General features: G+C 41.1%; 1 protein-coding gene across 21 annotated transcripts in view; it reads right to left on the minus strand.

Moving 5' to 3' along the window:
• The window catches only part of DLG2 (discs large MAGUK scaffold protein 2), a gene marked incomplete at its 5' end in the record, with an annotated part of 1,931,014 nt that overhangs the window by 42,399 nt on the left and 1,864,029 nt on the right, over positions 1-24,586 (minus strand). For all 21 annotated transcript variants that reach the window (XM_079787296.1, XM_079787299.1, XM_079787298.1 and 18 more), the window contains one exon: positions 22,331-22,406. In XM_079787296.1, coding sequence (XP_079643422.1) covers positions 22,331-22,406 — 76 coding nt within the window. The remainder of the gene's footprint in view (positions 1-22,330; positions 22,407-24,586) is intronic.

Raw genomic sequence — 24,586 nt, forward strand, 5'->3', positions numbered from 1 at the left:
AGCCGCATGTGGCTCGCGAGCCACGGTTTGCCGACCACTGCCCTAGAGCAGTGCATGGGGGCAAAATCGGTAGCACATACTTGATAATCATAATGTCATTTTTCACACTAATATTTGTTAAAGCCTTACCCATGTAGCAGGTGATTTTCTAAACGATCTACATAAGTGCTCTGCACATACCATCATCTCTTAGTAGATTCAAACTATGTCCACATTTTATATGTTAGAAACTGAGGTATAGAGAGTTTGAATCACTTGCTCAGGGTTTACACAGTGACTAGTCACGAGCCAAGTTTCACACCCAAGCAGTTGCCTCCTGAGTTGAGTTCCTAACCACTATGCAACACCGCCTTTTCTGCGATTGCTTGCAAAGACTCCAAGTATGCATACCCTTCTGCTTTCAGCATATAGCCACAATAACCACGGCCTAGAGTTTCTCCAGGCAAATTACTTTCTGTGGAATTTTATACTTTTTTTCTGAAACATGATCTCTGTTGCTTTATTCTTTTAAAAAATTCAAACAACAAGATTTCTGTGACAGGCCTCCTAGGGGCTAGAAGATTAAGTGCTTTCCACTATTAGGAAGTAATATGCTTATCTGCAGGAAGCATGTCACTCCTCAATTTCATTTCTTCATTCCCAGGAATGTCAGTTCTTTTGCAGCTTTCCCAAGGTAATCCCTCTCCTTTTTGGTAACCCCTCAGGCCACTCTTCACTGGCTGGTCCTACATACCTCCCCTTAAGGTGATGCAACCCCCATGAGGCCAGCAGGGAAGCTATAAGCTGATTAACCTGTGTGAGGAAAAGACCCTCACTGAAATCCAGACATGGATTTACACCAATGGAAAGTAACAGAATGCTCAGCATTCCCCCATTTCCACTGCTGTCTCTTCAAGCACTTTAAATATATATTGATTTCAGAGAGAGAGGGAGAGGGAAAGAGAGATAGAAACATCAATGATGAGAGAGAACCATTGATTGTCTGCCTCCTGCATGCTCCCTACTGGGAATCGAGCCTGTAATCCGGGCATGTGCCCCGACTGGGAATCGAACAGTGAACTCCAGGTTCATAGGTCAACCTTCAAACACTGAGCAACCTTGCGAGTGGGCTCTGAGCACTTCTGGAGCTACACACCCCTCTTGGAACTTCTCCCGACAGAAGCCTTTTCTAACTATACCAGGCCCCTCTACCCGAGGCAGTTATGTCCATTTATTCATGCACCAAATATATACTGAGCTTATGCATGATCCAAGTGCTGTGCTGGGAGCTGGAGCTACAATAAATTCTAAAGCACCTCACAACTCAGTGACAGAGAGAGATTCCTAATTTACTAGAAAAATGTGACAGTGTGTGCAAGGAAGGCAGAGTAAGTGCTGCTGTGGAGGGGCGCAAGAGGTGAAATGTAAACTAGATAGTAAAGGCTAGATCATCATTCAAGTTAAATAAGGTGATCGAGAGGGAGGTTATTCCACCAGCAAAAGGATTTAGGCAGAGATCTTGACTATTCTCTGATAACTCAGTGTGTCTTTTCTTCAATTAGAACGTAAATGCATATTTATTGAGCTGTTTCTCTGTGCTATTGTCAGTATACATCTTGTTACATATTTTGTACTAATTATGTCTTTGGATCCTCCCCACAATTCCATCACACACACACACTCAGACATCTCTGTCTACATTAACACACATATACAAATAAGGAAACTGAGGCTGAGAGAGGTAACATCATTTCCCAGCTGGTAAATGGCAGAAATAGATTCAAACTCAGTTCTCAGACTCCACAGCCCACATTTCACCCTTTTTGTTTGTTTGTACTTTTCTGGGGCTGAGTAGAGAGCAGTTGCCTAAGCATGTTGTCTGAGGAGAGAATTGGTTGACAGGTAGTTGTCCCAGGTAGGGACCCTTGCTATGTCCTATTGTAGGCAGGAAGGGAGGGACCAATGACTTCATTTCACAACCTGGGTTGTTCAAATGAAGGCAGGTGATGGTACTGGGCGAGGCCAGCATCACTGTACTCCCAGGTATTTGTGAAGTGAGGAGTGTGCACAGGGAAGAGATAAGAGCCCAGGCCTGTGGTCAGACAGGCCCAGGCAGGCACACCGCTTCTCTGCTACACATGTTTTCTTTCTGAGAGTCTTCCTTGCTAATATGTTTGATCACTGGCTGTGTGGAGTTAATTATGTAACCTTTTCTAGAATTTACTTCCTTATCTGTACCATCTATATAATAAAAACGCAGTGGTTGTAATGCCGTAATGACCAAAGACCGGTCACCAGGAGGCTGCGTGCATGGCGAGTGGTGCACGGGTGAGCGGGGCCGTGTGATTTCACATGCTTGGCTTCTTGTGACTTTAATAATTATCATCATTATCTGAAATAAAAGCCTTTTTATTTTACTTATTTCTTTGAGTCCTACTTTCTATGTACATTCTCAGGGAAGCTTTCTTTGATCCACTCTCCATCCCATCTCCAGACTGGAATGGGAGCTCATCTCCTTTTATATCTACTGGCATGACACTATCTTTATTATCCTCCCCTCCCCCCCCCCTTAATTTGGTTGTTGCTCAGTAATGCCATTTATTTATTTATTTATTTTATTTATTTTTACCCTTTGACCTCCTACACCCATTTCTCCCACCCACTCTGGCAATCACCAATCTGTTATTTGAATCTATGAGGTTTCTTTTGTTTTAGATTCTACATACTGTATAATAGAGATCATATGGTATTTGCCTTTCTCTGACTTATTTCACTCAGCATACTGCCTTTAAGGTCCATCCATGTTGTTGCAAATGGCAAGATTTCATTCCTTTTTTATGACTGAATGATATCCCATTGTTCCATATATTTTATATATATATATATATATATATATATATATATATATATATATCCATAATAATTATTTTTATCCATCCATCCATCCATCCATGGATACTTAGGTTGTTTTCATATCTTGGCTATTATAAATAATGCTGCCATAAATATGGGCACATACATCTTTTTGAGTCAATGTTTTTGTTTTCTTTGAATAAATACCTAGAAGTGGAATTACTGGATCATAAAGTAGTCCTATTTTTAATTTTCTGAGGCACTGCCATACTGTTTCCCACAGTGGCTGCACCAATTTACAATCTCACCAACAGAGCACAAGGGTTACCTTTTCCCCACATCCTCACCAACACTTGTAATTTTTTTGTCTTTTGATAACCATTCTAACAGGTTTGAGGTGATGTCTCATTGTGGTTTTGATTTGCATCATCATCACCACCACTGGTAATACATTAACATCATTATCACTGGTAATACATGCTTTGCTTCTGGGACTTACTGTCTAGTGGCAGACAATAGGCAAATATTCAGACTATACATGCTATGGAAACTCAGAGGAGAGACTCCTGTCTATATGAGCTTAGGAAAGTCACTTTCCCTTCCTGTGCACCAGCTTCCTCTTTTGTCAACCAGGGAGATAAATGAGATGACTTCGGAAGTCCTTAATGCCATGAAAACCTTTCCAGTGCCTCCCTCTGGCTGAACCCTCCTCACCCTCCTTCCCTCAGCTATGAGGAGAGGTACTCAGACTCACTCTCTTGGATGATGACTCAGTTTCATGACCTGATAGCTTTGCCTCCCACTGTCCGATGTCAACTCCATACGTAGAGCACAAGAGGTCACCTGCAGTAGTTGGAATAACTGATGGCAAACCAGTAAGTACAATAATAAGTAGTACTCTTTGTAAAGTTGTGCCTGATTGAATAATTCTCACCTCATGCTTGAATGGAAGGAGGGATTACTTACAAATGGAGGCAAATCCATTACAGGGAGACTGCTGGACCTTCAGCCAATAGCCTCATTTGAGTAGGATGAGTCACAGGAATTGGGACTCTCACTGGGAGTTCAGTCACGTGGCAGGTGAGTGGAGAGGTGGTTTCTGCCTTGAGCACTTCGGTCTAGCCCACACTGCGCCTTCCATTACACATTTCCTCCAAGGAGCATTTCATATGCTCTACGCTAGTGGACTGTGTTTTCAAAGACAAGCAGAGCCCATACGAGGAGTAGATCATAGTTCTAGAGAGAATGTGAGCGGCCCCAGGATGTCTCAATGGTTCATTTTTGGGGGAGAGAAAAATCAAACATTATTTGCCGAACTTCAAATAGTAGCTGCAGATTTTCACTTGGCTAGGATTTGAATTCCTGACAGATTTTAGAGTGCAGAGATAAAGACCGTGAAAACACATCCACATACCTCAAGGATATGGAAACAACTTCAAAACCCGCAACACTTCCTTTTAAGAACAATCTGTCTCCCTCTCCCTCCCTCCTGCACATTTATACACTTTTCCTGTTCATGTTCCTGTCACAGCCCAGCAGGTTTATTGTTGTTTCTGTACAAGACACCAGGGATCACTGCAGCGAGTCTGTCACTGTAACTTCAACTGTCACTTTAAAGCTATAGAAAATGGCCCTAGCTGGTTTGGCTCAGTGGATAGAGTGTCAGCCCCTAGACTGAAGAATCCTGGGTTCAATTCATCAATGTTTCTCTCTCTCTGTCTCTCTCCCTCCTTCCCACTCTCTCTAAAAAATCAATGGAAAAAATATCCTTGGGTGAGGATTAACAAAACAATAACAACCACAACCACAAAACGATAGAAAATGCTTCTTGTGCCCGAGGAAGAATCCCCCACCCCAGCATCCACCAGAAACTTTGCAATCATCCTTGGTCCCTTACTTGTGCATTTTTGTCACCTTTTCTCCATCCCTCCTGCTACTATCCTTATTCAAGGGGAGGAAATTTTGCACTTTGTTTTGGCATAGAATTCACCATAGAATCCATGTGACAACTGCAGACCACTTGTGAGAAAATGCACTAGAATCACTTAGCACAATGTCTAGGAAATAGCATCTAATAAACAATGTACTGCTCTTTACCCATTCCCAACCCCCATTTAGGCACCAAAGAGTCCATATTCTAGTAGAAGATAGTACATTTGACCACAATATCCATTACTGGAAGATTCCAAAGGAATGGGGTACTAATACGTCCATCATAGGCTATTGTAGTGCTAAATGCAACCAGGCTGGTAAGGGCTTAGCCATACTAAGTACTCAATACATTATTATTTTTATTCCACTAACATTTATTGTTTTTACCAAATATTTTACTCAGTGGCTCCAAAGACAAAGTGTCATTTAAAAATTGAAAATTAAGAGAGTGGTGAAGGCTTGGGGCAGGGGATGGGGGTGGGCTAGAAGGGGTCAATGGGGGAAAAAGGAGGCATACGTAATACTTTCAACCATAAAGATTTAATAAAAAATAAAATAAAATTATAGTGAGGCTAAAAAAAAGTCTATCAAGTAAAAATAGTTTGAAAATTAGAAAGGGTACAAATGAAAGAAAGTCACCCTCTCTGAGAAGAGGAATTGCCAAAGCTCACTTTCTGGAGCTGGCCCTTGCTGAATGGTATGGGATGGGTTTCACCCCCCGGGTGTGTCCCCTCTGTATCAATGTAGCTATAATAAACATTGGGAGCACAAAGCCAGGAGCTCACAGCTGAAGCAAATCATTACCACACTGTATAACAATTGCTGCAATGGAAGCATGTAAACAGGCCATAAGGAAACTGAAGAGGGAGCAAGGGCCGCTGGGAAAGCTGGAGAAGGTTCAGAGGCACCAGTTTAGCTGAAAATTAAAGAACGAGTAGGAGATTTTCAGGTGGAGAAATGACAGAGCTTGGTTCAGGGTAGAGGAAAGGCCTCAACAAGGGGCAAAAAGCCACTTCTTCCCTCCACCCTTCCCAGTGCAGTGGACAGATCACAGGATTGGGAATGGGGTTAGAGGAATGACGGCAAAGACTGTTGGGGCAACGCTGGTCTGCACTGCAAGGAGCCCTCAGTTGCATATGGTACTACAGATAGTCTATTTCTGTTCAAGGAACTATCAAGCAATAAATGAGCAGTGTAAATTATTCTACTGAAATGTAGCACTCAAAAATCATTTTTTATCATTTAATCAGCAACTTCAAGTGTTTGGATTACAAACCCCGAAGAAGAATTTTGCAGTTGACAGAAGTCACAAAATTTACCCGTCAAAGTCTTCTGCACTGCCATGGCAGGGAAGAGCCTACTTATTATTAAGTGAGGGGAAAAATAAAAGCTAGTTTCTTGGGTTTCTCAGCCCACAGATTAAAAATAGCAAATTCAATTTGGAGGGGGCTGGACAGTGGCTGTGCTGCTTCCAGGCAGATATCTATAGACGGTGCCAATAGACAACAGCTGAGCCTTGCATGGCGAGGCAGGCAAGGAAAACCAAGCTTGGATTCAGCTACAGAGGAGAAGGCGTCTGTAGTGTGATAACGGAGGCCCATAATTATCTATTCAACAGCTCCTAAGGGCTTTATGCTAGGGGTTGGGTGAACGGTGGGGAGTGAGGGCTGGCCCGGATCACTGCAATGGTTTATGGTGGGTGTAATGCAGAGAACGGTGGTGAGAGTAAAACTGAGTCTTCACCTAACATCCAGCAGGTATAATTCAAAGTTCCACAGAGCACATTAACTTTGTGACTTTGAATTTTGTGGCTATAATATATAAACACTAAATATATAGGGCATCCTATCTAATAAAGGAGTAATATGCAAATTGATCATCACTCCAACACACAAAGATGGCTGCCCCAATGTGGACACAAGATGGCTGCCACAAGATGGCCAGCAGGGAAGGGCAGTTGGGAGGCACCAGGTCTGCAAGGGAGGGCAGTTGGGGGTGATCAAGCCTGCAGGGGAGGGCAGTTGGGGGGGACCAGGCCAGCAGAGGAAGGAAGTTATGGGCGACTGGGCCTGCAGGGAAGAGAGGTTGGAGGAGACCCAGGCCTGCAGGGGAGAGCAGTTAGGGGTGACCAGGCCTGCAGGGGAAGGCAGTTAGGGGCAAAGAGGCTGGCAGGGGAGCAGTTAGGCATCAATCAGGCTGGCAGGGGAGTGGTTAGGGGGTGATCAGGCTGGCAGGCAGAAGCAGTTAGGGGCAATCAGGAAAGCAGGCAGGCGAGCAGTTGGGAGCCAGCAGTCCTGGATTGTGAGAGGGATCCCAGATTGGATAGGGTGCAGGCTGGGCTGAGGGACCCCCCACTCCCGCCATGCACAAATTTTGTGCACTGGGCCTCTAGTTTAATTTATAAAATTACTAACTGTATAGATGATAAGTACTATAAACGTAAGGGATTTGCACCTAATTTTATCTTTACAGATATTTAGGGACTATCATCATAGAAAAGTTTAGTTAAGACTGGGGGAGACTGGAAGGATTATATTTTTGAGAAGAGTCCTCACCTCATAGGGTTGTTATGAGGATTTAATGAGAAAAGTTCTTATAATCTATTTAGCAGAGTGCCTGGCTTATGAATGTTAGTGATACTGCATCACATTTTAGACTTAACTGATCAAAGTCTAATCTCTTATTTACCACATGTGAACTCTGCCTATTCCAAGGGTAAACAGAGATGCTCAGTCAGTTCTTGGGGATCAGTTGGGAAAACAGAGAGCTTCCCACCTTTAACACAACACCCCTGAGTAGCAATTCTAAATTTGTGACTTAAAAAATTTTTGTGGCTTTTCCTTAAATTAACTTGGGCTTGTGCTCCTAGCACCCCACCTCTGCGAGGGCCTGGGGCCTGGGAGGTGTTCACAGAATGCTACCTCCACGAATGAGGAGTGCTGAGCACACACACTGATCGCATGCTCCAAACTCATTGAACTGTTAATTCTCCTTGACAGGTAAGCACAAGCCAATTATGGAGAGAAGGGTGGCTTCTTGGGGCCTTGCAGGAAAAACAACCATTCAGATCAAGAAAGCCCTAACACTGGTTTCAACAAGTGGTAGTGTAATCTTTACAAATATCCGTGAAGTTGTCAAAACATGAAAGGCAAACTGCGAATTTGTGAGTTTCTTTTCCAGCGAGATAGACTCTCACTTACACTGACAGGGGCTTGCAATAAATTTGAGACAGCCCCCGGGAAAGCTCGCACTCTGTAGTTGTGTCACCCAAATTCCCAGAACTCTGAATATAAAGGGAACCTGTTTGCATACCGCTACTAACAGATAAAGGCTGTTTCCCATAGCTTTCCCCATTGCTACCTGTGTGTACCAATCACCCTGGCTGCATGGAGTCATTTCCCCTCCTTTTCTCTACATGGACTTCAAGTACACAGAATGTGATAAATTATAATCCTTAGTCATCACATGCTTGTCATTGTTTCATATCTTCATGTTAAGTGGTAGGTTCATGGTGCTTATTATGTTGTGATTGGTGGATAATGAGCGAGTTACACATAGATATTTTTTTGAGTTATGTAGTTTTGATTTAACTTAATAACCTTCATACCATATATTTTTAGGTTAGTTTATCTTGCATTTTATTTTTTAAATTTTTTTATTGACTTCAGAAAGAGAAAGGAAGAGGGAGAGAGATAGAAACATCAATGATGAGACAGAATCATTGATCGGTTGCCTCTTGCATGCCCTCTACTGAGGATTGAGCCCACAACCCGGGCATGTGCCCTGATGGGGGAATCGAACCCATGACCTCCTGGTTCATAGGTTGATGCTCAACCACTGAGTCACACCAGCTGGGCTTTATCTTGCATTTTAATGAAGCAAGCTTACTGCACCCTCTTACTGGTCCTGTTTTACAGAGGAGTGATTGATTGGCCTGTCTCAGCTGACATGGCCAACACTGTAGCTAGGATTGCAGTATTAGGTCTCTTCACTGTTGAGAGTGCCAACTTCCAAGGAAATCCAAATCTTTCCCAGATCATTTGGTGTTAGCCAAGAGCAAGGGCAAAGGCTCATGCATCTTTGTTTCCCCATGCCCTAGCATAGTGCTGGACATGAAAGACACCGTGTAAACCTTTGATAAATAAATGAAACTATATTTATGTGTTTCCAAAGGATTGTACTTGGCTGTGTGACTATGACTAGGTCACTCATTTCCTCTTCATCTATGAATATACAAAGCTCTGCAAATATAAGGACTTATTTCTAGTGTCCACAAATAATCTCTTCAACCCAGAGGACTGGATCTATCATAACCACTTTTTTACTTTCAACCTGGCAATCAGTCTAAAATTGGCTTCATTTAAAAAATAAGTTTATTTTAGTGACAGTTATACTGATTCTGCTCTGGGTTGGTTTTCAGTTCAATTCAGTGGTTGTTTCAGTATCATGCATGAATTGGTGTCAATTTCTAACAGCGCATAGCTGTTACCTAATGCTGGAGACTTCAACTGGCAGGTAATGCAGACGTACCGGGGTGGTGGGGATACCTGCTTGAGGATAGGCCTACAAGCATACACACAATTTTAATTTCTGGTCTCAGCTCTGCCAAGTTCTTTCTCCTACTGTCACCCGAGTAGGTGCAGTTTACTTTGCATGATTTGCTCTTAACCCTTTGTCTACCAATTAGTATTCATTCATGTTCCCGGGTAACATTCTCAACATTCTCTACTAAATGACATTGTCATCTTCAGGCATCCTTCAAACCTATGCTGAGGCCTCCATGACCAGAGTCCTTTTACTCCTCTCTCCCTACTCCCAGCCTCTCCCCTCCAGTCTCTGCCAAGTGCCCACCATCCATCCTCTCAGCAACAAGACTCAATGCCTTCATTCATAAATATCACTGCTCTGTCCAAACAACCTTTAAGCCCCCCCGCCCCCCGGCCAAAGGAATAGCCTTCTCAAACTTCTTAAAGGAGTATCTAATACCCTCTCTTATTGGGCCTCAAGGTACACGTCCAGCCTTCTTCCCCCACTGGCCCTTTGAATATGGTCCATGTTCCAGTCAAATGTAATACTTGCTGGTAGCCAGACATCCTCGACTCCTTTACTTTTGCTTCTACTACTGTTTTCTAAGTGTGAAATACACTTATTCTATAGTTGTTGAAATCATCATCCTCATAGACATAGCTAAAATGCTACCTTTTCTTGGAACCATTTCTTCATTGCTCTCACTCAGAGTAGGCCCTCTCCCCTTTGAGCCTCCATTAAGACTCTGCATCTTTCACTAAGCTTTTTGCCATGTATACCATAGTGGTGTGGTGTGGTGTGGTGTGTGTGGTGTGGTGTGTGTGTGTGTGTGTGTGTGTGTGTGTGTGTGTGTGTGTGTGTACATAAGAAGGAAAGGTCTGGCCTGGCAGCAGTGGGCCTGACTCATCTACCTCCCCCCTCAGTGGTCAGGGCAGTACCCTGTACATATGGGAAACCCAAATTCTATTGATTGAAATGAAAAAAGGAAATAACACTCAGATCAGGAGAACCTTCATCTAAAGGCAACAATAAATTGTTCAGTTCTCCATTCACAAGGGTTAGCAAAAAGCATGAGGGCTGTACCTTCTAATTTAGATATATTTTCTCCAAATACAACACCTCCTTTATTCTCATATATTTAATTCAATGTTTATTGGTTGAATGCCAAGAATATATTAGGCCCTAAATAAATCATGTTCCCTACCTTCGAGGAACTTGTAACCTGTCTCTAAATGTTATGGCAGTTGAAAAATCAGTCTTAGACAGAAAAGCTACTGGCTCCAGATCACGTAGTTAGGAAAGCATAGAATAGAATTCATGAGTCTAATTTCAGATCCTACTTCTTTTAAATGAAAAGACAAAATAATTAGGTATTTTTATGAATATTAGGAACATACTGGAAATTAATATTGACTTTTTAGACATTACTTGATCTGTCATTAAAAAGAAAAGACTTCTACCCACATATAAACACGGTGAATAGTAGTCAAGAGGCAGGATGTACTATTTTTGCTTGCTAAGGGTCTGGCTATAATTATGGTAGTGAGGAAGTCAGATGACTGGACAGTCGCTTATCATCTTTATCTTTCAATATTGATGTTTTAGCTTTGAGCTAAAGACTTGCAAGGTAAAACATGTAAACTCCAAGGTGTGACTGGGCTTTTTACCTTCAAGAGTAAGGTTAAAGGAAGCCCTGTAGTGAATCAGAATTTATTCATGGATAACTCTCAAAGTAGAAATGGGTTGGAGACAAATTTTCTGATTTAGACTTACCATTCTTAGTTAATAGGAAGAAAATTTAACAAAAGCTCATGTGATAAAAATACACGCATTACTTATATAACCACAAATTATGCATCTTCTATTTATATTACGTTCGCCCTAGCATCACTAATTGAATAAATAGAATTAGGTATGCTAATCATATCTAGAATTAGTTCAGACATACAAATGCCTTTAAGACTTAATTATTCTACCTTGCTCACAAAATAATACATCATAATCGTGTCGGCCTCAGCTCTGCCACCTACTAGCTCTATGAATTTGGGTAAGTTATTTATTCTTTCTAAGCTTCAGTTTTCTCATCTGTAAAATGGGCATATTAGAAACACTTACCCTATGAGGCTATTGTAAGAAGCAAATGAGCAATGCCTATAAAAATAACCTGTAGAAAATAAGGCAATTTACAGATGTTCAAAGTAACTGCCATGCTGAATGAAATGCAGTGTTTTTCCAATGCGATGGTGCTGATCGAGTCTGCTCTGGACAGATAATTACACAATATGGCAGAGAACTCAGAGATAACCCCAATTTCTAGCCAAAGGCAAGTGCAAGAGTTGGGGACTGAGATCAGTCCTGCTGCCAATTCTACCTCAAAGTCAGCAAGCATGTAGTCAAAAACACCCCTCACGCAAGTGGATATAGGGCAAAGCTGCAGCAACTCCCTCTTTCTCTGTGTGCAAAGTGGATTTGGAACCTAAATAAAGAAGCAATTTCAGGAAGCTACTCATTCTAGTCTTTTAAATGGGGAAGCGTTTGAGATGCGTGTGCATGTGGGGAGAGGTGGGAAAGAGATAGACTAATAGTTCCAGGTACTTTACATATATTCTCTCCTTTAATATAATTTCATTTTTACATTACATACTTCTGATAGAAGCTGGTCATTCTGATTGATACCAAACCTTCCAGCTATGCCTCTGTATCTCAAACTTCAGTAAGCCTAAAGGAATCTCTGGGGAGCCCTTTAAAATGCAGCTTTCCTACCACCTCCCACAGGGATCCTGATTCCACAGGACTGAGGATGGGCCGGACATCTCCATTTTAAATAAGAGCCTCAGCCAATGTTAATGTAGGTACTCCAAGCTGTCTGTCTGTCTGTCTACCTACCTACCTATATATCATCTGTCTATTAACCCCCCCTCCCCCCGCCGCTAGTTGCTTCCTTTTGGAAATCTAATCAACACAGCAGCAGAGCAATCTGCTAAAATTCTAGTCTCTGCTAAACTCTTACAAAGGCTCTCCACTGCCCTCATGATCTTGCTCCCGACGTCCCCTCTGCCTTCTCTACTGACACTGATGCTTTTGTAGTTAAGTAACATCAAGCTTCTTTGGCTTCCCCAAGGCACACTGGGCTGTTTCCTTTTTACATCCTGCCCCCTATATATCATTCTTTTTATCCGTTTATTCCTGATTAGGGTTTACTTTTCCTTCCAGCCTCACTTTGAATGTTATCTCTTCTAGGAACTTTCCTATGAATTCCAAGACATGCTTAAGTATTCCAGGTCTGAGTTTAAATAGTACGTTGGGCTCACTTCTCACTCAGCACTTTCCAGATTCTTATTTGCTAACATGTTTATTGACGCAGAGTATTTTATGATTCCTAAAGGGGGAACTATGTTTTATGCATTGTGTTCTTCCATTGTTTCAATCAGTACCTGGCACATAGTATAGCCTCAACAAATGCCTGTTAATGAAAGCCCAAACAACAAAAACATTAGAGGAGCAGAGTACAATGAGCAAGTATATTTATTGTTTCAGTTTTCCATACTCCTGCCAATATTAATTAAATGAAACATTTAGCTTAATTAAGCAATGAAAATAACATGGGCCATCAAAGGTATTTTTTTTCAAGTTTACCACTTTTGTATTTTTTTTTCTCCTGATGATGAGGTTGACCAAACATATATACTGTATATATGTCAATATATACAAAACAAAAAAGTTGTCTTAAAAATGGAATTAAGCTATAGAAGGTAGACATGCTTTATAAACTAAATCACATCTAAAAATGGATGTGTGTGTGTAGTAGACAGATTCTACTGTCTAAATTTATAAGTTATTCTAAATTTGGTATATAAGGTTGCAATTCAATTTGGTAGTTTCAACAGCAGCACTTTTTGGACCCAGGAGGGAGATGGCTACCAAGAATAAGTATGCATAGAAATACCTAAGGAACATGATCTATTCTCCATTCCATTCCATAGACTAGCAGTTTCTTCAGTAACTTGACAAATAAGTACCTTTTGGAGAAGAAATGAAATAATATATATTTATTCATTCAAAACTATTCATTGAGTTCAGCTGGCTTTCAGGGTTCAGGTAGGGACCATCTTACATGCATCAGAGCAGGAAACTCAATTATAGGCCCCTCTGAGAACCATCTGCCAAGAAGCCACCAGTTCTTCTTTATCAGAGAATTCACAGTGTGCTGCGCCATGGTTCTCAGTGGACATGGAGCTCAAGGTTTAGACAAATGTGATTATCACATTGAGAAGAAAATGTAATGAGTTAACACCTGTCCCCAGCCTGGGCTAGCAATACTCCAGAATTCCCTGGGCAAGCCCTGTCTTAGTTCTTCGCATGAAAATGTTAGATCGTTAGAACCATACTGCATGTGAAATGGGGAAAGAATCGGAGAGAAAGACTACAGCCAGGAAGACCAGTCAGGACACTGCTGGAGGGCCTAGAGCAGGAAGTAGTAACACCGCCGAGGAGGAACCTTTTCTGAGCTTATGAGCTCTGAGGGGAAATGCCTCCCTGAGGCCCATGGAGTGGGCAGTATGGCTTTCCTTCCACCCCTCCTCCCTGAATCTCCCGGTCACCACTGGACATTTGAGCTCTTCATTGGGCTTGGGCCATCCAAAGACTGGCTCTATAAGGGGATTTCTTTTGAGGGCGGTAATGACTTTCCCTAGAAACTCCAAATGTCACTTTGGAGCTGTTACAAAAGCAATTCCTTTAACTCATTCTTGGTGAAGCAAACACAATTCTTGCTAACAAAACACTGACTGTCCAATTACTTTTTTGATACATGACACAGTGGCAGGCTCTGCTGCCCACTCTCTGTGTATCCCAGAGAAAGGATTCTCAGTTTCTTCATCTGTAAATGACAGAGTAGGAGTCAATGGCCATAGAGAAATTTCCAAGACTCTGTGAAGTAGAACTGAGATTTCTCATGCCAGCTCCAACTTGATTCAGCTCCATGATCTTACTACCCATAGCTGCATCTCTGCCCACGCCCTCTCTCACAGTCAGCATCTCCTCTTAAAGGGAGCTCAGGCTTTGGAAAATGAAACAAAATTTTATTAGAAACCATTAGGTCAAATGGCCAAGAACAACAGTCTTCTCTGATTTCTCTAGAAACACTTTCCCATTTTCCTTTTCTTTTGCCACTATTTATAGTTCAGATTTTCAGAATCTCACACCAGAATACTACAATAGCTTTCTCAAACATCTCTCTCCGTTAATCTCTTTCTTCTCTAATCTGTCCTTCCCACAGTTGCCAGATTGATCTCTTGGAAACCTACTTTTTATCATTTACTTCTCTTTCTTCTAAGATAGATGAATTGACATGGTAGATACCATGCTAAGTGCTAGAGGTGCAAAGATGAGTAAGTTTGGACCTTTGGGAGTGACATTTGGGCAATGATACAGTTACATTCAGGGTGCAAGCCCAGAGGAAATCAGTAGGCCGGGGTGGGTCACAACCCTTCAAATCTTCACTGTCTACACTATACTAGTAAAGTACATGTTTTCAGGGAAAGGTAAGGCACCAAATTTGATCAGAGTCTAACTTTCCCATCCTGAATCCTTTTACTCTCCTCCATACACTGTTGCTTGCAGTGAATGTAAACCATGCTTTACTTCCTACTTTTCCTGTGTCCTATTCCTACTCCACCACCCACCCCTTGAAAATTATGCTAATCCTTCAAAGTCCCTCCTACCCCCCTAATTCAAAATCCCTCAGCCTCCATGCCAGAATCTCCTCTTCCACTGGACTTCAGAGCAACCTCCTGTCCCTCTTGTCTGGCATGAATAATTTCCTATCTGAGGGGACTCATTCTTTCCCCTGGAATCCCTGCTCCTTCAGGGCAGTGACCATGGCTTGTCTTGGTCTACACTGACTAGCAAGCTGCCTTGTATTGGCATCTAGTAAAGGTTTATTAAATAACTGAATGAGCACATTTGCCAAGACCTGTCCCCTCATTTGTTCTGGTTGGCCACCATAGAGAGAGTTTGTAGCCCAAGCTCACGGCAGAAATGGTCTGAGTCAGAAAGATACACCATTGAGGAAACCAGCTTTCTCCTTTCAGGATTTAAGTTTATGTCTAAGTTAGTTTTTGACAATGCTAAACCCAATTCAATTTACTTCTTCATTTTTCTTAAAAACACAAGTGTGACATAGGTTTAATAAGGAAGAGAACATGCTGTTGTGAACAGATTATGGGTTTTGGAATCAGACATGGACTTAGATTTCTTCATCTCTCTAAACCTCAGTTTCTTTAAATTTATAAAGAGGGAATGAATAATTTCCTTTCGAATTTTGTGGTGGTGATTAACAGATCTATGTAAGCTGTCTGGGTTTTTCTGATGAATACTCCAACTACTTCAAATAACATCTATCACCTTTGTTTTGTACCAGCCTGTGGATAAGTAGGTTAATTATTTATTTACAGCCTGCCTGCCTTTAGAATTTACAATACAAAAGGGGCAGATACATAGTGCACATTGCTGAAATTTAGTAAGGATATTGTTGCTTTCTCATATTCTCTCCAACATATATTTCCCTTCCTTAAATTATAAAGATTTTAAAAATAAAACTAAAACAAAATTTAGCACAAATCACTAAATATTGATTTTTCAATGGAGAACAGCTCGATTCTGAAGACTATACAATTTCCTACACGTCTTAATAAGTAACAAAACGACTGATTCGGCAATTAATTAAAAAAATTTAGAAGAACAAAGGAAATTAAGGGGGTGATTATATTTTCATCACAGGCTGTTTTGAATGGAGGCTCATTAGGAACTTAGCAGTGAGACTTGGGGAACTGAGACAGTTCTCAAGGAGACCCATCCAAACAGATGACCACTTTGACTTCAGGGGTCTGGGAAGACTGGAATTATCTGGGTTATTGACACAATTGTCTACTTGTCTTTGCATATGTAGACACAGACTTTGTGAAGGCACGTAGAGTGGACAAAAATTCCAGGCATTTCATTTGTAGCAAATGGATACTTTGAAATGGAAAGCCTCAGATTTCTAAAAATTCTATTCGCTTTAAAGCTCATAGCTAGACTTTCCATGCAAGCTTCCCAACCTTCCAGAAGTTTTTATCAGCTCATCTGTTAAAACTCCCACCACACTATCCACACCATCCATCTGGTGCCCCTGATCTGCTGGGCCTTACTACCACATGCCTACAGTTTCCACCTTCATGTCCATGCTGGTCCATGCCTACAGTTTCCACCTTCATGTTCATGGCAAATTCTTACAGTTCAAGATCTTGTTCAAATGACACCTTCTCTTTGAAGCCCTTTTTCCTACTCAAGGCATAATTAGAAACTCTCTTCTTCTTCTGTCCTCCAGCAGAATAAGGTACAATGTGAAGAAATGGAAAGGAAAAATGTTCTGCTGTCAAAAATGACCTGATGTAGCTTGGCTGATGTGGCTCAGTGGTTGAGCATTGACCTATGAACCAGGAGGTCAAGGTTCAATTTCCAGTCAGGGCACATACCGGGGTTGCAGGCTCCCTCCCCAGTGGGAGTGGGGGAAGGGCATTCAGGAGGCAGTTGATCAATGATTCTCTCTTATCACTGATGCTTCTATTTTTCTCCCTCTCCCTTCCTCTCTGAAATCCATAAAAATATATTTTAAAAAAATGACCTGAATTTAAACCTGACTCTTGCACCTACTAGCTATGTGATTTTAGGTAAATTAGTTAATCTCCCTGAGGCTATGTGTCCTGATATTGAAATCAAGATTGTTTATTCTCGAAATTTATTGGGAAAATCAGTGATATTGCATTCATTATTTTTTTCCTATGTATTTTTTTGTGAGCTCCTTGAGATGACAGACTGACTTTTTATTTATTTTGCTGCCCCATACAGCACCTAGCATAGTGTCTGGTATTTTTAGCATTTAGTGTTGTGTGTTTTTTTTTTTAATCAATGGATAGTTCAGGAAAAGTAACTGAAGCACTGATAGGTCAATTAAAGTCGAAGCTCTTCTATGAAGTGCTCTCTGGTCATCCCATGCCACTTAATTTGAATTCTCATAGCTCTGTCATAGCCTGCTTCACACATACTAATTGATTTTAAGTACTCCAAGATAGTAACCGTGGCTTTCACTTTGAACTTGGGCAACACTTCACAATGCTCTGTAACTGCCAGTGAATGAAAAGGCTGTTACAGATGGTATTTAAAACACCATCTCTTTCTCATTCCAAAGAGTTTTCCTCTTCAGTTTATGTTAAATTTATTTTACGGTACTAAACACTAAAGCCTCTATAACAATGTCTTATTTCTATACTCCTTGCCTTTGGCTCAAAGTGAGTGGCATCTCCTGATCTCCTGACCCAGCTTCCCCAACTCTACACAGCCTGTCTCTTTGTGCTCCAGTGCAATTTCTCTCTCTCTTTTAAAACATATTTTTATGGATTTTTTTTTTCAGAGGCAAGAAAGGAAAGGGAGAAAGAGATAGAAACATTGATTGGCTGCCTCTTGCATGCCCCTCACCAGGGATCAAGCCAGCAACCCAGGCATGTGCCCTGACCTGGAATCGAACTGGTGACCTCTTGGTGCATGGGGTGATGCTCAGCCACTTGAGCCTCACTGGCTGGGCCAGTATACTTTCTCTCAACTGTCCTTTGTTTTCTCCTTCTGGACAAGCATCTTCTTACTGATATATTATTCTTGTGGGGGTTTGGAAAACTTTGGTTCATTATTTCTTAATTTATTGACTCATGGAGGATTACTGCTGGTGGGCACCTTAAAAATCATTGAATCCAGACACATCAAAAAGGGAACAATTCCGAATATTGTGTTAGGCATGACTAATCAATCATGGCAATTATTTTTCCCCCTGCCGAGGTCATATATGGCCTCAGAATCAATTTCAACACACTATTCCAGGTAGAAACTATCAATCTATCAATCTATGTAGGAAGTGAAACATGTCTGACATACCTGGCGTAGTTCAAAGCTGTTATTTTGCTAATGAGGCCCAAGGGGCAGTTGTGACTTAGTCATGAGCTGAAACCAGAACTCAAGTTACTTAACCCTCCTGATTTCAGTCTAGGGTTTCCTTTTCCACATGATCACCGCTTCTCTTTCAGTTGTCATTCAAGTCCTAGAATTTATATTCTATGCATTGATATATACTTAAGGAGAAGGGCCTATATTACACTTTGAATCTTTCACAAGTTCTAGCTCTATGTTTGGCACATGATAGGTATTCAATAAAAATTCTTTGATATAAATCCAACTACATATATGAAACAAACAGGAAATATATCCTTTATTTTTTACCAAGAATCATTGAAAAATCCTATCATTTTGTATATAAGCAGTATTTATTTAAAAGGCTTCATGCATGATGACATATACTTTCACTTTTTTTTTTTTAGAGCAACATCATATATTTAAATAGATTCCCATCTGAATGTTTTAGGGGGAAGTAAATTATGTTAATAAAAGGACTGCACAATGACACTTCTACTTAAAAATACAAAGGGCAGTGTAGGATTGGGGATCAAAAGTCCTGAGAAAGAATAGATTTTCTTCTTATTTTCCATAGTGACATATACTGACCATAACTTGTTCTTTTTGAAAAATATATATATTTTATTGATTTTTACAGAGAGGAAGGGAGAGGGATAGAGAGTTAGAAACATTGATCAGCTGCCTCTGGCACACCCCCTACTGGGGATGTGCCCGCAACCAAGGTACATGCCCTTGACTGGAATCCAACCTGGAACCCTTCAGTCCGCAGGCCGACGCTCTATCCACTGAGCCAAACTGGTTAGAGCACTTGTGGTTCTTTTTGACACTGTGAAACCAGAATTGTCAGGACAGAAAAACAAAGGAAAGGAGATGAATAGAAAGAGAATAGGGAAAAGGGAGCAAAGGTATTTTATACTATAGCAATATAATGCTAATATTATATAAAATAGAGTTTAAAAGTTGTAATACCCACAGCTAACATTGTACTTAATGGCAAAAGACAGAAAGCCTTCCTCTTAATGTCAGGAACAAGACAAGGATGACTCACTCCTTTTGCCACTTCTACCCAGGGCAATCAGAGGTTCTAGCCAGGGCAATTAGGCATGACCAAGAAATAAAAGTCATCCAGATTGGAAAGAAAGAAGTTAAAATTTCTTTCTTACATATGACATGACCTTGCAAAAGAATAATATTGGAACTCTATCTCATATCATAAAAACTAACTCAAAATGGGTCAAATACCTAAATGTAAGAGCTAAACTTATAAAACACTTAGAAGAAAATATCAACATAAATCTTCATGACCTTGGATTAGGTGATGGTTTCTTAGATATGACATCCAAAATACAAGTAACAAAAGAAAAAATAGAAATTAAAACTTTTGTTCACCAAAGGACACTATCAAGAGAGTAGAAAGACAACTCACAGAATGGGAGAAAATATTTGGAAAGCATATCCTCTCTAATAAAATGGTAATATGCAAATTAACCACCACTCCGCTACATAAGCCACGCCCACCAGCCAAGCCACGCCCACCAGCCAATCAGGGCGAGTATGCAAATTAACCCCCTTCCAAGATGGCTACAGCCACAGTGAGCAAGGTTTCCCAGGTAACAGAGGAAGCCAAGCTTTCCATAGCCGTTGCAGGCCTAAGCCTCCACTCAAGCTACAAAGTTTCAATTATAGAAGGTAAACAAATTCAAACAAATGGTGGCAGAATGGAGCTTGAGAGAGCAGGCCAGGGTTGCCGCCGGCAACAGGGGAAGCAAAGCTTTCCGCACACCCTGGCCAGGCTCACCCGCTTAAGGCTACAAAGTTTCAATTGTAGAAGGTGAATTACCTGCCACAGAAATGGCTGCCAGAGCCCCAGGCTTGGCTCCGCTCCAGGCTACAAAGTTTCAATTGTAGAAGGAAAATAAATTCCAAATACCAGGGCCTCCCCTTGGGTTGCCAGGGGGCGTGGCCAGCCTGCAAACCACCACAGGCCCCTCGCTCAGGCCGCCCCACACCCCAAGGGAACCCCCACCCTTATCTGTGACCCCCTTCAGGGCAAACCAGCTGGCCCCCACTTGTGCACCAGACCTCTATCCTATCTCATAAAAGAGTAATATACAGATTGATCATCACTGCAACACACAATATAGCTGCCCCCATGTGGACACAAGATGGCCACTACAAGATGGCCAGCAGGAGAGGGCAGTTGGGAGGCACCCGGCCTGCAAGGGAGGGCAGTTGTGAGGGACCAGGCCTGCAAGGGAGGGCAGTTGAGAGGGACCAGGCTTGCAATGGAGAGCAGTTGGAGGTGATCAACCCTGCAGGAGAGGGCAGTTAGGGGTGACCAGGCTGGCAGAGGAGGGAAGTTGGGGGCAAACAGGCTGGCAGGGGAGCAGTTAAGCATCAACCAGGCTGGCAGCAGAGTGGTTAGGGGGTGATCAGGCTGGCAGGCAGAAGCGGTTAGGGGCAATCAGGAAGGCAGGCAGGCAAGCAGTTGGGAGCCAGCAGTCCTGGATTGTGAGAGGGATGTCCGACTGCCCGTTTAGGCCCGATCCCACCAGGATCGGGCCTAAACGGGCAGTCGGACATCCCTCCAGCAGTCCCAGATTGGAGAGGGTACAGGCTGGGCTAAGGGACAACCCCCTGCCGTGCACGAATTTCGTGCACCGGGCTTCTAGTATTTGATAAGAGATTAATAGTCACAATATTTAAGGAAACATTACAACTCAATAACAACAAAAGAACCTAATTTAAAAATAGGTAAAGGATCTAAACAGATATTTCTCCAAAGAAGAAATACAAATGGCCAATCAGCACATGAAAAGATGCTCAATGCCAACAGCCATTAGAGAAATGCAGATCAAAACCATAATGAGATACCAAATAGGGTGACTATAAGCAGAAAGACATATAATAAGTGTTGGTGAATATGTGGAGGAATTGGAACTCTCACACACTGATGGTAGGAATGTAAAATGGTATGACCATCTTGGAAAAGTTCTTCAAGTGACCCAGCAATTCCACTCCTAGGTTTATCCCAAATGGAAATAAATGTATGTCCATGAATGCTCACAGCAACATTGCCCATAATAGCAAAAAAGGTGGAAACAACCCAAGTATCCATCAACTGATGAATAAATTGAGGTATGTCCACAATGGAATAATTTGGCAGTGAAAAAAAATATTTACACATGCTACAACACAGATATACTTTGAGAACATTATGTAAAGAAGCAGGCACAAAAGATCACATAATGTATAATTCCATCTATATGAAATATCCAGAATAGGCAAATCTATAGAGACAAAGTGGATTAGTAGTAGGGCTGGGTGGGGGTGGAGATGGGGTTGGGGAAAATTGAAAGTGACTCCTATAGGATCTCTTAATGGGGTGGTAGGATGTTCTAAAATTATGGTGGTGGTTGTATAACTCTCAATATACGAAAAACCTTTGGATTACATACTTAAATTGGTGAATTGTATCGTAGCAAATTAGACCTCATTAAAGCTGTTATTAAAAAAGATACATGTGCATATAAGTAAATCTTTTAATTTTAGTGATTAAATTTCATTTGTTAATTCTCTTCTATGTCTGTCACAACAATCCATGTATTCATTTAGATGGTTCATATGTATATTTCCATGACCACTGCTCTTAGCTTTATAATGTGTAACAGACTAGACATATTTTATGATGAACTGGTATCTTTTATGAAATCCATCCCTTTAGAACATTTCATTTAAAAGAAAACAAATTAAAAAATGAAAACACCTAATTTATATTTCTCTTCTTCATTGTAGTCAATATATCACCTTCATCAATGCATGATTTCTGCTGACCACTAGCAGCTTTACCCCCAGATTTGATATATTCACCATAAATCCATTTCATCGGAAATCACATCATTACTTTTAGCAATACATTTATAACAGTGCTCTACTGTCTGGTAGCTTCATAATTTGCTTGCTACTGAAAGACTAAATGTTATAGTTAAATCCATGGCAATCGAGAGAACTTATGTTTTGATTATTTTGTACTTACCCCTTTTGAATCAATCACTCCAGGTTTTGCATTAAACTTCACTGTCTTCAATCGGGCACGTTCCTTTCTTTCCACCCTAGAGAAAAATTGAAAATAAAGACTCTATCACATGGCCAGTCACTTATAATTAAAGTTCCTCATTAAATGAAGGACACCTCTTCTTATCAGACAGCTCAAATAAAATGTGTTCTAAAATATTTCTGTTCCTTTGTGTAAAAAAGTATACAAAGACAGTATAAAAAGTCTTGGTATAATGTCTTTAAGCTGCTAACACATCCCTTGAAATTTCTATGTTACATGTACTGAAAGGAATAGTATTTGGAACAAAGAGGGAGAAAAACCAGTATTTCTTATTTAAGTGCCTGAATAAATCCATCAAAATTTATTTCAAAGACATCACAGCCCATCTAAAGTGGAGATTAAGTAAACTTCTCTCTTCAACCTTCTCACCTTTCTTTTTGTTTCTTTTTTCTTCCCTTCCCTTTAAGAACTCTGGGGAATTTACCACCTTCACTTCCAAACCAAACATATTACAGATAATCTTGAATTTTTCCTTTTCTCCCAATGTCCTTCTCCTGTCATTCTTCTGCAGACTTCATCATTTACCTGCCATGTCATTTATTTATCAATCACTTATTGAGGGCCTACCATATATCAAGCAAGGAATTGGGAACAGGGGAAAACATTTTAACAGCATGACTGCAAAGAACATAAAGATTGATAATGCTGCACAGTTAGACCTTTGATAGCCACGTGGGAGCATATATCTCATGGAAGGATAAAGAGAAGTGGAAAGCATTGAGGTGGGCTTCTTGGAGGAGGTGTCAATTTATGTGAACTTGAAGGATGAGAAAAGCTTGTCAGTAGGAAAAGTTCTGGGAGAATTTCCCGGACAGGGGAGACAACACACACCATGAGCTGAGGCTATAAGCAAGCTAAAGGTGGTAGGAAGATTCCGGCACATGGTACATAGAGGATGGGGAAGTGAGGCTGGTGGTGGGGCCTCCTTGTAAAGGGTGTTCACCCACACTAAGGACTTGGGTTTTTTTCCTTGGGGAATCCTCATGATTAGAGGATATGAAACAGGAAAGTAATAGAATAGATTAGCATTTTAAATAAATGACCCTGGTGAAGAAGAAAGACTGGAGGAGGGAAGGGACAGCTGGAAGCAAGACGCCTATCTATCTATTTATTTATTTTTAAATATCTTTTTATTGATTTCGGAGAGGAAGGGAGAGGGAGAGAAAGATGGAAACATCAGCGATGAGAGAGAGTCACTGATCGGCTTCCTCCTGCATGCCCCACACAAGGGATCGAGTCCACAACCCAGGCATGTGTCCTGAGTGGGAATTGAACTGTGACCTCCTGGTTCATAGGTTGATGCTCAACCACTGAGCCACTCTGGCAGGAGGCCTATTTAGAAGATATTGCCATAACCCAGGCAGGAAATGATTAGATATCATAGTGAAGTGGAGGAGAGAGAGGGGCTTGAGGAGTATCAGTAAAATAAATATTTTAGGAGTTGTGCCTTGTTTGAAGGCTGGCATTGAAAAAGGGGAAAAGGCAAACATTTAAATATCTTCCTATTTTTTAATGTTTTGCCTCTCCAGTGTGTCACATCGTTTCTTCCTCTGCCACAATAGCACTTATTTGCACCTCTGTGTCGGCTTCTCTCTCATTTCCCTGTGTCTGTTTATTTCTCATTACACAGGCAAGGCTCTACGGTCTTTGAAAGCAAGCCCATATATCACCCCACAATGTGTCATAACGAGTCCTCCATAAGTAACTGTTGAACTAACAGAATATTCATTGCATTGTTTTAACATGACACTTTGTTTAAGTGTGGCTAGCTCTTATTTAAAAAATGGGCAAAGAAAAGAAAGAAAAGAGGAAAAACCTAAATCTAGAGAAACTTAATGGTTTCGAAAATCTAAGCTATTCATAGATTAATAATTAACAACATACGCCTTTTAAACTGTGAGCTCTTTTGTGCTTCCAGCTGAAACACAGTGAGAATCAGGGTTTCTATAGTTACAGAATGGAGTTTCAGAATGTATTTATTTCAATGTGAGAGTAGAATATTTGAGTGGAAACAGCTGAACAAAATTTTTCAAATCTAACCTCACATATGAAAGCAATGTGTTCCATGGAGAGTTTCTATGTGCACCCAACATTCAGGAGTTGGGAGGAGAGCAAGGAAGACTTCAGAGAAAGTGAGCTGCCAGCTGGAAAGATGCTCCCTGACAAAATACCTTC

Source organism: Cnephaeus nilssonii (assembly GCF_951640355.1).
Source record: "Cnephaeus nilssonii genome assembly, chromosome: 13".
In the NCBI taxonomy this organism is placed as follows: Eukaryota; Metazoa; Chordata; class Mammalia; order Chiroptera; family Vespertilionidae; genus Cnephaeus; species Cnephaeus nilssonii.